General features: G+C 36.0%; 1 protein-coding gene across 32 annotated transcripts in view; it reads left to right on the forward strand.

The window, feature by feature from the left end:
- CLASP2 (cytoplasmic linker associated protein 2) overlaps positions 1 to 12132 on the forward strand; it is a 163608-nt gene that overhangs the window by 26175 nt on the left and 125301 nt on the right. For 13 of the 32 annotated variants that reach the window (XM_070237999.1, XM_070238003.1, XM_070238008.1 and 10 more), the window contains exon 7: positions 4208 to 4278. In XM_070237999.1, the coding sequence (XP_070094100.1) occupies positions 4208 to 4278 (71 nt within the window). Of the gene's footprint in view, positions 1 to 4207; positions 4279 to 9285; positions 10033 to 12132 lie in introns of those variants that run through there. The other 19 variants (XM_070238015.1, XM_070238030.1, XM_070238021.1 and 16 more) reach the window with 10 other exon arrangements.

The raw sequence follows: 12132 nt of genomic DNA on the forward strand, positions 1-12132 counted from the left end.
GGGATATTTCTGCCTCTCAAATGCTGCCTTCTTTGTGATTACCAAATTTCCTGTTGGATACAGCCTTCTAAGGTTGAAGTTGTATTTTCGTCCACCCTTATATTTATATCAAAACATTCTTCTTTGTTAAAAGTTAAACTTAAGTATAACATAAAGCTATTGGTCAAATATTTTTAAAATAATAATTGAAATTTATTTTTCTCTCTCAGCTACTTTTAAAAAGATAAGCTCTGACAGTGTGGTACTGGCATAACATTAGACATATAGATACAATTTAAGAGTCCAGAAATAAACCCTTAAATTTATGGTCCGTTGATTTTCGTCAGAAGTACCAACACCATTCAGTGGGAGAAGAATAGTTTTTTCAACAAATGGTGCTGCGGAAATGGGATTTCCACATCCAGTAGAATAAAGTTGGATGTCTTCCTCGTACCATAGCCCAAAATTAACTCAAAATGGATCTAGAACTAAATGTAAGAGCTAAAGTAATAAAACTTTTAGAGAATGCTAGGCAATGGTTTCTTATATATGACACCAAAATAAATTGTATTTTATCAATATTAAAAGTTTGTGCTTCATGGAACATCAACAAGAATTGAAAAGAAAACCCACATAATGGGAAAAATATTTGCAAATCATATATCTCATAAAAGACTTATGTCCCAAGTATATAAAGAACTCCTACAACTCAACAGTAAAAGGAGGGAGAACTCAATTTAAAAACAGGCAAAGGATTTAAATAGATCTTTTTTCAAAGAAGATATATAAGTGGCCAATAAACACATAAAAAGATGGCTCATGTCATTAGCCATCAGGGAAGTACAGATCAAAACTACAATGAGGGGCCAGCTCTGTGGCTGTGTGGTTAAGTTTGCACGCTCCGCTTTGGTGGCCCAGGGTTTTGCCGGTTTGGATCCTGGGCGCGGTTGTGGCACCGCTCATTAGGCCATGCTGAGGCGGCATCCCACATGCCACAACCAAAAGGATCCACAACTTAAAAATATACAACTATGTACTAGGGGGATTTGGGGAGAAAAAGCAGGAAAAAAAAAAAGATTGGCAACAGTTGTTAGCTCAGGTGCCAATCTTAAAAAAAAAAAGCAAACTACAATGAGATACTACTTCATGTCTACTAGGATGGCTGAAGTAAAAAAGACAGACAATAATAAGTGTGGATGAGGATGCAGGGCAATTAGAACTCTGATGCATAGCTGGTGGGAATGTAAAATGGTGCAGTAACTTTGGAAAACAGTTTGCAGCTCCTCAAAATGTCAAACAAAAAATTACCATATGACCCAGCAATTCTACCCCTAGCTATATACCCAAGAGATAGGAAAACAGATGTCCATGTGAAAAACTGTATGCAGATGTTTATAACAGCTTTGTGAATATTCACAATAGCCAAAAAGTGGAAACACCTCACATCCCCACATGTCCATCAACTGATGAGTAGATAAACAAGATGTAGTATATCCATACAATGAAATATTACTTGGCCATCAACGGGAATGACTGATACATGCTACAACATAGATGAGCCTTGAAAACATTATTAGTGGAAGAAGCCAGTCATAAAAGGCTGCATATTGTATGATTTCATTTGTATGAAATGTCCAGATATGGCAAATCTTTGCAAAGAAAGTTAGATTAGTGGTTTCCTAGGACTGAGAAAATTAGGGGAGATGGTGAGTGAGTGCTAATGGGTATGAGGTTGTTCCTTGGTGTGATGAAGATGTTCTAAAATTTGTTATGATGGTTGCACAACTCCCTGGATATACTAAAAATCACTGTACACTTTAAAGAAGTGAATTGTCTGGTGTATGAGTTTTATCTCACTAAAGCTGTTACTCAAAAAAAGATAAGCTCTGAGATACCTAATTATCTCTTTCATATTGTACCTGTGATTTATTATTATGACTCTGAACTTAAATATGAACTCTGGTTAGAGTTGCTTTTCCACTTATATGCTAAAGCTTTACTGGTCTCTATCCTTATCCCGAGTCAGAACCTTCCTAGATCTTTACTGGCCTCTATTCTTTGGTTTCTTAAGTTTTGTTTATAATCTCTTGGACACTCTAGCCTCTGTTGTATTTTCCTTCCATTGAATTTCATAATTTTTTTCTTCCTGAATTACTTAAAAAAAACTTAGTCTCTTTTTTCTGCTCTTAAGTTCTTTCCTCCTTTTTCACTAGATTATATTTGTATATCATTATGTGTATAACATTATGAATAAACTTATTTTTCGAAATGGCTTATGTGGAGCTTTTCATTAGTTCAAGCTTAATGATCAGGGGTGAGGGTCGTCCAGTGAGGGCCACATAGAAAGAAAATTATACTGTTTAGTTTTTTGTTTGTTTTAAAGATAGGAAGGTGTGAACTTAACTCCTTATAAAATTTTGACAGGGGACTAAAATCTTTTCAGTAAATACCAAACAAATGTTAATGTTTGTTTCACGTGAAAGTTGGTAAGATGAGAAGCATTAGAAGGAAAGAGAGACTAAGAAGAGAGCAGGATGGTCATAGGAAGTATATAAAGAGCAAAGTGAGGGCTGGCAGAAAGATGAAGAGTGTGAGGTAAGCATCTCTGTGTGTCTTTGGTAGCCCAGCCCAGCCCCAAAAGACCTTTGGGTGATATCTTCCACCTTGACCCTTTTTTCTTTCTTTCTCTTTACTCCATTGCTGTTATATTTCCTTAGTATTTTCAGTTGACCCCTCTTCCCATTAAAGCTGCCTATGTCTCCATTCCTTGCTGTATATTTTATCTGCCCCACCTCAATTCCTTACCAACTCTCTTCTCTCTCAGAGCTTTGTCTGCAGTTTCCTACTCCGATTTTGCTTCTCTATAGCTGAGTGTTAATTTCATGTTTCCTCACATCTTGTTCTGCCTTTTTCCCAAAGAGCTCGCCTAAGTCCTCTCCTTTCTGTTCTGGACTGTCTGGTCTTCATTCTGACATCCCACCTTCCAGTTCCAGTGTTCCCTCTCCCATCTCATCTTGTCTCTGGGCAATCTGGCTAGTGACTGCTCGATTCTCTGGAAGATACTGTGTAGGATGAAGAGACCTGTGTCTTTCGACTGAAGTGCTTTCAGATGTGTGAATATTTTTAATTGTTGAATTTAATGGGAGGGTGAGGTAGAACGTGAGGTTAAGGTTTAGAAACCCCATTATAATGAATTCCTTGAAAAGTTTCCAACTAAAAAAGAAATTTTAGGCCAAAAGTATCTGCATCTTCAGTTTACAAGTAAGAAATGATAGGATGTGGAACAAGGTTTTTAACTAAGGTTTTAGAAGTGAAATTATGACAGAAACGCAAGAGTACGTTAGAGAGAAACGTTTGGCAATTAAAGACAACATGACAGTGGCTCTGTACCCTCCCCCAAATCTCTTAAGTCATAAATTTAAGAATAAATCGTAGCATGATCTATTGGAAAGTAAAGGCAAAGTAAACTAAAAAATAGTGCTGTTAGCATGATCCCATTTTAGTCTGGAGAAAATTTATATATAAATATAAAGCATCAGAACATGTAGAGTTAAATAGTCTCTGAATGGTGAGATTGTGTTTTTTTCTTTGTTCCTACTTATATATCCAGATTTTCTTTTATAATGAGTGTTCATTGCTTTTGTAATAAGAAACATGTTTTTAACTAAAAGAAAGTGATAGCAGAAGTGTAGAGAAAGTCTTCTTCTGAATATAAAATCAGAAGTGCTAATGGAATTGGTGTTAAAATGAAAATAAGTTAATAGGGGAAACATCAGATTATCAGTTGTATCAGCATCACTTCAGTTTCTGATATTTTATATTTCATTGTTTTTTTGTTTGCTTTAAGCTTCCTTAGCATGATTTTTATATGCTTTTTAAAGATGTCTTGGTGACTGAGTGGATTCGTTCTACGATTGGAACTGAAGTATTTAGATGGGTTGGAGAAATAATTTTATGATGGAAGAAACATGTAAAACTGCCTTGTGTGAAAGTTACCTTTTGCAAACATGCCTGCGAGTATGTAGAGTGCTACCTGTATTTGGCAGCTTCTCTTGACTCAAAAGAGAGGTTTTGTGTCTCCTTCCAGTCAGTGAGTTAATTGTAAAGGAGAGTTGTAGGACTAACTGAATTCCTCTAATTGTTTTTTTCTCAGGGAGATAGTGAAGGAAATTGTTTCTGTTTAAACTGTATGTAAAACAAACAAATAAAATTTATTCTTTATTCCCAGATTAGAAATGATATTTGCCAAATTTGATGAAGTGCAAAATTCAGGCGGTATGATTTTGAGTGTCTGCAAAGGTAAGAATAATTGTTATTCCAGTTTTCAAACATTTATAAGACTGTTTAACAAAGTTTTAGGCACTAAAGATATGTTTCCAAGATAACTATATCACTGATTCAGCAGATTTTGATTTTGTGGCTTGAAACTTAGGACATAATAACGAAGTCTTTACCTCCTGCTGATCGTTACCTGTCCTCTGACTCTTGGAGTAAGTGAAAATTTAATAATGAGTCTATTGTGTAAAATAATTCTGTTGTTTTGCCTTATTTTTTTTGTGCCTTCTGGGTTGAAGATATGATGACTCTCTTGCCCTCCACGTTCCATGCATAAAATATGTCTTTTGAGGGCTGGCCCAGTGGCGTAGTGGTTAAGTTTATGCACTCCACCTCAGCAGCCTGAGGTTTGTTGGTTCGGATCCTGGGTGTGGGCCTACACAATGCTCATCAAGTCATGTTATGGTGGCATCCCATATAAAATAGAGGAAGATTGGCACTGATGTTAGCTCACTGACAGTCTTCCTCAAGCAAAAAGGAGGAAGATTAGCAACACATGTTAGCTCAGGGCCAATCTTCCTCACAAAAAATAATAAAGTGAAAAAATAATCAAATGTGTTTTTTATTCCCAGGGTAATTGATTTACTTAGTTAATTTTAGTAGAAATTGTGGGGTTGATGGGTTCTATTACACCAATGTGTAGACTGTCAGTTATGATGCTGGTGAAGAGACACAGACATAGGAACTTCACCAGCATAATCTTCTTTGGCTTCTTAACTAGAATGAGACCAAGCTGGAATTAAAGGAGGTTTGGGGTTAGTATCTGGCATTCATTTGATTTTGTGGTTGCTCTTCTTATTGTAAGGTTGCTAAATTTGTGGGTTTTTTTTTTTTTAATTGGGTAGCATTTACCTAGACTTCAGTCTTTAAATATTAATTAGCCATATATGTAAAGAATATATTCTATTTCCAAAGATAGTGTAGATGGTTTTTCCACCTAGGCAAGTAGGTTCATATTAAAGAGAGTGTGCTTAGCTTAGTAATGTAAATGAAGTTGGAGAAAAAATTTGGTGTATGAGTTGTATAGTTAAATAATAGTAAAACTAGTTACTAATAGAATCTAGTTCTTTTTCTCTGGACTAAACCAAGACTGAGCCTTGTTGTTGCAGGAAGGCAGATGGAGTGAGAATTTAGCGTTAAAAAGATTGTGTCTAACCTAATCTAAAGTTAGTTCTAGAAGCATAAATTGACTTCAGCACTACCAGTCCTCACCCTGACTGCCAACTGTTTCTCACTTCTCTTCTCTGAATAGAAGGTGTTTAAGTACCTTGTCCTTATTTTTCTAGCAGTTACCTCTGTCCATTTCCGTAGAAAGCAGAAACAGCAGAAAGGTGGACAGTTGTTAAAATTCTTGTGTGTTTTCGTACCATTTACAGTGCATTCTCATTTGTGTATTGCAGAGTATGTAGTTACAACTATGTGAAAAGTTGAATGCATATTATAAATCTAAAATATTTATTATTTGGATATGGTTTATTTTGAAAGTACTGTCATTCTTTTATTTTGTGAAGTTCTTTTTCTTTTCTTTTTTTTTTTTGCAAGGGGGGATTCACCCTGAGCTAACATCTGTTGCCAATCTTCCTCTTTTTTTCCCCCCTCCTCAAAGCCCCAATACATAGTTGTATATTCTAGTTGTAAGTCCTAGTTCTTCTATGTGAGCTGCTGCTATAGCATGGCTACTGACAGACAAGTAGAGTGGTTCTGTGCCCGGGAACCAAACCTGGGCCAGTGAAGAGGAGCGTCCCGAACTATAACCACTAGGCAATCTGGGCAGGTTCGTGAGGTTCTTTCTTTTACCTTCGAAATAGAAGATTTTTTTGTTCCTTATCTTTTAATTCCTATTTCTTTTTCTCTTGTTTATCTCTCCATAAACAGGGAGGTTTGGGGTTAGTATCTGGCATTTATTTACCTTGGAGAGAGTCTTCAGAGATTTGTTTTTATTGGAGATTATGATCTGAATATTTCAAGTATGGGCAAATTGAATGTTAAAGTCTAAAAAGTATATATGTGTATAAACATATATATATATAAAAATAGGGATGTAGAAATTGGTCATAATGAGTTTGATGACAGTAGTATGCTTTAATGGATTGGTTGATAAGGGAGGAAACTAGAAGAAGGAAGCCCGTTTATCATGTTGGCAGGTCTCAGGGCCTAGGCTTCTTCACTATTTTGTCTTTATCCTCTCTCAGTGATTTAATCCAGCCTAAAGGCTTTAAATGATACCTATTTGCTGATGACGCCCAAATGTGTAGTTCTAGCCCTCATTCATCTCTCCCTTATGCTCTAGATTTGGTAGCCTATGGCCTCGATGACATTTCCATTTGGATGCCTAATAGGCATCTCAGGCTTAACATGTCCAAAAGTGAAACCCTGTTGTCTCTTCCTTGCCTTCAAATCTGTTTCTTCCCCGCTTTACCCATTTCAACCAGTGATACACTATCAGCACAGGCTAGAAACCTGAATGGATCCCCCATTCTAATTAATCAGTCATTTCTGCCTCTGAAATCCTAATATATCACAAATTTGCTTATTTTTTTCCATCTCCACTGCTAAAACCCTACTGTGTCTAATTTACCTTTTACCTGGATCACTGCTGTAGATTTCTGTTTCATGTTTGCTCCCTGGAATCTATTTTCTACCCACAAGTGAGAATGATCTTTTTAAAATGTAAATTAGATCATGTCATAACACTGAAGAAGACAGTTAAAGTTTCTCCCTCAATGAAGCCTACATTCTAGTGAAGGTAGATTATAAACAAGTAAATGAATATCCAGAGTGATTATAGTCAGTAATGGAAGAAATACGACCACCCTTTGTTTAATCAATTTAATGAAATTAATTTAAATTGTTCCTAAAATCCTTGCTGCTGAGTGAAGAGCCATTATATGAAAAAACTATTTCCACTAGTATTATGGTATGTTTCATCCCAACCCAGGATACTTGAATAATTTTCACAGGTGGAAAAATATATCAATTGAACACTGAAAACAAACTTTTGTAAGTAAGAATTTGAAGGCGAATAAATAGTTTGTGCCTAAAGAAATGTAATGAAGGTTTATTTCCACTTCTTTTTTATTTCTGCACAATTTTCCCCACAAAATTTTCAGCCCTTTGTTGGCTCATTGTTATTGTGCACTCAAACTAAAACTTTAAAGTTATGGAACAGGAAAACATTTTCGGGCAAAATAAAGGTTCAACATGAAACCTTGCGGAAATAGTTGATGCACACAACAGACTGAAGAAGCATTGAAGATACCACCTCTTCTCTCCCTCACTTGGTGGTCATATGCAAAGCAAATTGTTGTGAGTTTTCCTAAACATAGCATCCAATTCAGATTTGTTCCATATGATATTCAGTGACTAGAAACTATTAATGGTAAGTAAACATTTTTAGTGTGTCTTTGACTGAAACCATAATAATGAAACATCACACTTCTTATATTGATTTAGAATGTTTTTGGATGAAGAAGTCATTTTATTAAATACAGACCAAAAAAAATCAGATAATTTGTTGTTAAGGTGGTATAATTTTTTAAGAGCCGCTATAGCTAAAAGTTGTCATATAAACAATCATTAAGTGTGAAGTAAATAGGGCTTGGAGATTGTAAGTAATTCAGTGGTGCCACTTTAGGTAGAATAGAGGGGCAAGCCCCTCTGAGAGTTGACATATTTGGACTGAGACCTGATAAATGAGAATGAGCTAGTCTTGGGATAAATGGTATGAAAAGTGCTTTGGGCAGAGAAAACATGATTATAAAGGTGCACAGGTGGAAAAGAACTTAGTATATTTGAAAAACAGAAAGGAAGCCACGGCTGGCTGAAGCCCAGCGAGGCTAGGGGTGGCTTGGAAGGTGGACCATGTATGAGATGTAGTTAGAAAAGTATGCCGGAACTGTGATGTGAGGGCCTTGTATGCAATGGGAGGAGTTTTGATGGACTTCTGGGAGTAGGAAGGGTTTTAGGCTGGACAGAAATGTGACTGGGAGTGACATGGTTTAACACTATTTACTTACATTTATTCGGAGAAATAGTCTGTGTCTTTATTTGTTCTCTTTCTTCTCCTCTTATGCGTATCCTGATACATAATTTCACATCTCATGCTTTTGTCTCTGATCTTTCATAATTGCCATATCTATATTCTTGTGATTTAAGTTTTGATTGATTTTTTTGGCTTGATTTTCTAGAACATTAGTATAGCACACTCAAGAACACAAAGTAAATTTTATCATCAGAGATTGGAGCACATCATTTAGTTTAGGAATAGTGAGAAATACAAGGCATTTTTTTGTCTTGAGGGTTTTTTAAGCCTGACTTTAATTCTCATGTTACAGAATAAGTTAGAATCTTTAAGTGCAGTGGAATTAGCTCTGCTATTAGAAGGAAACTGGATTTAAAATTAATCAGATTGTGGCTGAAAGGAGGCAACACCAGTCTTGTAGGAAGGAAAAGGCTGAAAGTTTCAGGCCGCCTGTAATGATGTCAGGGCCTGGTGTTGTCATGGTGTCTTCTAGGTAGTCTCCTATGCTAACCGAGATGTAAACACCAACAGTGTTGGTGGCTGTGACTGTAAGTCTTTTCACTGTAAAAAAACTATGCATAATTTGCATAATTCTGATTTGTCTAATGCTGTCTAGGTGTATAATCATTGTGAAATACTTCCCAGCTTCTCTGTTTAACAGTTTCTGGGAAAAGAATTGCTCAGGGAGGCTGGCAATAAAATAAGGCATAGAAATTAGGCTTTGAAATTACCTTGATATTTGGCTTATAAGACTCAGTAAGGTAATTTACAGCTTAGTTTTTTATGTGTTTATAACATACCCTTTGGTGAAAAGCACAGCATCCCTTTTCTTAGGTTGATTTTAAAACCTGACCGTTTGTGACCATGAGCCCCAGGGCCTTCTCCGAGCTTGATAATGTGCTGATGATTCTGCAGCTTGGATGGAGGGTGCTCCGTGTCCCTGCAGCTGCGCACTGGCTAGGTTCTGTCTCCTCCACCAGAAGCAAGCTTTGTTCCATGTGGCCCTGCTGTCTGCACACAGAGCAGCCTTTGATGGGCTGCCTTTGACGTGATTTGTTTACGGCAGCCAGAAATGCTTCCTGCATAATGAGAGCAGTTAATCATGGAAACTGGGCTATTCCTGATTGTGCACTTCAGCAGTCTTCTGTTATAAATATTAAAAGGTAACGACAAAAGAGTGAAAACCTTTTTAAAAAGGTGCAAATCAGTTAATCCATCAGATCATGTGATTGCTACTGATTACACGGATATCTTTAGGGAAGCAGAGAATGATTGCTGAACACATGCCTTGTGTTTTGATGATTGCATTAAAAGTCCCCCAGTGGGATCGCATTTATTGGCTACTAGAGCTTTTCTTACATTAAATTTCAGGCAGCCAGTACAAGAAGAAACATCATAACCTGTATCTAACCATGTATGTGCAGTTAAAGAATAATCTTGATCAAGCTCTGCTAGGCTTTGCTAAATAGACGAGGGTTTTCAGCAAGACCCCAGACTTTTATTTTGAAGTGGAGTAGCAGCTGTTGGCTATTGCGGTGCAGAGCTGCAGCGCGGCCTGGGTCACACAGTGCTCCGGGTGTCTGCAGGCTGCAGGCCGAGCCCAGTGGCGCAGGCACTGAGCTGCATTTATTTGCTCTGCTGTTTGACCTCTTGGTTTAAGAGAGCTCCCTGGATCATCTGAATGGCTATGGGAGATGGTGAGTAAGATTTATTTTTCTTCTTTTGCTTGTGTTATACACTTGCTTTTAAAGTGATGATCATTTGCTGTGTAAGAAACATATTTCTCCCTAAAGAATGAAGGACACGGTTTGTTTGTGTGTACACACTTGTGTGTGCACATATGCATGTGTGTGCTTGTCATTTGGTATCTTTTTCTACTTGATATGTCTGTACAGGATCTGGTAAATAGAAGGTGACAATTTACCTTGCAACCCAAGCAAGCCCTCAGTCTTTGGTGATGGATATGAAGGGATATTGGAAACATGGAATATATGCAAAGCTTTGAAAAGAGAACATGGCCTTTGGAATAATGACAGATTTTGTCAGGAAGGTTTGGTTAAGCTAGCTTGACATCTTTCCTGTTGTATTTAACAAGAAGTAGATTTCTCCAGTAGTAAAGTATTTAAAGAAGCAAAATGGCTTGCCATGGACACTATTTTAATTAACGTGCTTATGATTTGTCAGTGACCCTAGTAAATAGTTCTCTAGAAAATATTTAGTTTTTTACAAATTCTACATAAGGTATAATTTGACTAATAATTGATTTTACCAGTGTTTTATTATGATAAGAATTATTTTAAAAACATATTTCTAAAGTGCTTTATAGTTTTCCAAAGCACTTTAGTGTATTTAGTATACATAAACTCCTCAGGTACAAATACCTCTGTGAAGTACACAGAGTGTTTTGGTATTTCCATTTTGCAGATTGGGAAATTGAGCCTTGCTGAGATTATAAGTCCCAAATGCAGGCACAGAGAGCAAACCAGAACCAAATCTGGAGCATTAAGTGTGCATTTGGTATTGTCCTTGATAACACTTAATACTTGAGCATCCTTTTTCATTATTAAACCTTTTCTTAAGATGCTTAGAGGTATACTTTTTAATCGAATTACTACCAGAGATGTGTACAGTGGGGAATTTGAGGTTCCTCAAAAATGTTTTGTATATTTTTCATTAGGTTCTTAAGGAAGACTGGTCTGTATTTGGAAGTTTTAACTCTAACAGTTTCAGCCTTCCTTATGACTGTATAATGACTTCTCTCTAAGGAGTTTGTCCCCTTGGGACTATGAGGAATGGGAGGCAAACTTACCAAAATGATGATATTGGTAAACAGTCATTTAAACTATTATGTACATGTTAATGGAAATATGATAGTGAATTTGGTTTTGCATGGTGTTATGGTTTATTCCAAGAATTTATGTAACTTTTATATCCCCTTATAGAAATAAATAACAATGTAATTTTAACTGCTAATTAAGGCAAAAGCCATCAAAATTAACAAATTAAGTTCTCATATACCTAAGGGCATTGCCAAGTTTGTTTGTTTATTAAACCTTAGTTTACAGGAAACTCTAAATGTTGCATTTCGTTTGGGCCACATCCAGATTTTCTTTCTTTCTTAAATATTCTAAGTTCAATGGCTATCAATGTATATTTACTTAATTTTCCTTTTTTCAAGTAATACGTAAATACATTCAGGCTGTTTAGGAATTTATTGATTTAAAAAATCAAAGTAACAATCTCTTATAAAGCTCAGAGGGTAACCTTCCTGCTCATTCTCTTTCTCTTCAAAATGGAAATACTTTTATTGGATTTTAGTGGTAATTAAAGTAACACACCTTTATTAAAAAATAAAAACTCTACACAATAAATATATTTATATATAGACACGTTATCTTGGGGTATATAGTTCTTAACAGTTTCATATTCCTCTGCATATTAGTCTCTCACATATAATACATTTACGTCACACTAGTGTCCTGTGAACATATGTAACAAATGGATTATGCTATTCCTAACCTATGTTTTTTATTCTTTTATTTTTAGTTATGAACTTAATACACAAACACCTTCTCCTTTTCAAAATTCAAACAATTCTTATAAAGCCAAAATCTCCTCAGAACCACCTTGCAGCTCCAAAACCAGGTGTAAGCAGAGATGAATACTTTTATTAGTACAGAGTTATCTTTTCCTACCTTTTACTGCTTTACATGCATATTAAGTATCAAAATAAGTGGTTTGTTTTGATTTTGTTTACATCAATGATATTCTGAATCTATTTTTGCCATTTACTATGT

Source organism: Equus caballus, chromosome 16 (genome assembly GCF_041296265.1).
Source record: "Equus caballus isolate H_3958 breed thoroughbred chromosome 16, TB-T2T, whole genome shotgun sequence".
In the NCBI taxonomy this organism is placed as follows: domain Eukaryota; kingdom Metazoa; phylum Chordata; class Mammalia; order Perissodactyla; family Equidae; genus Equus; species Equus caballus.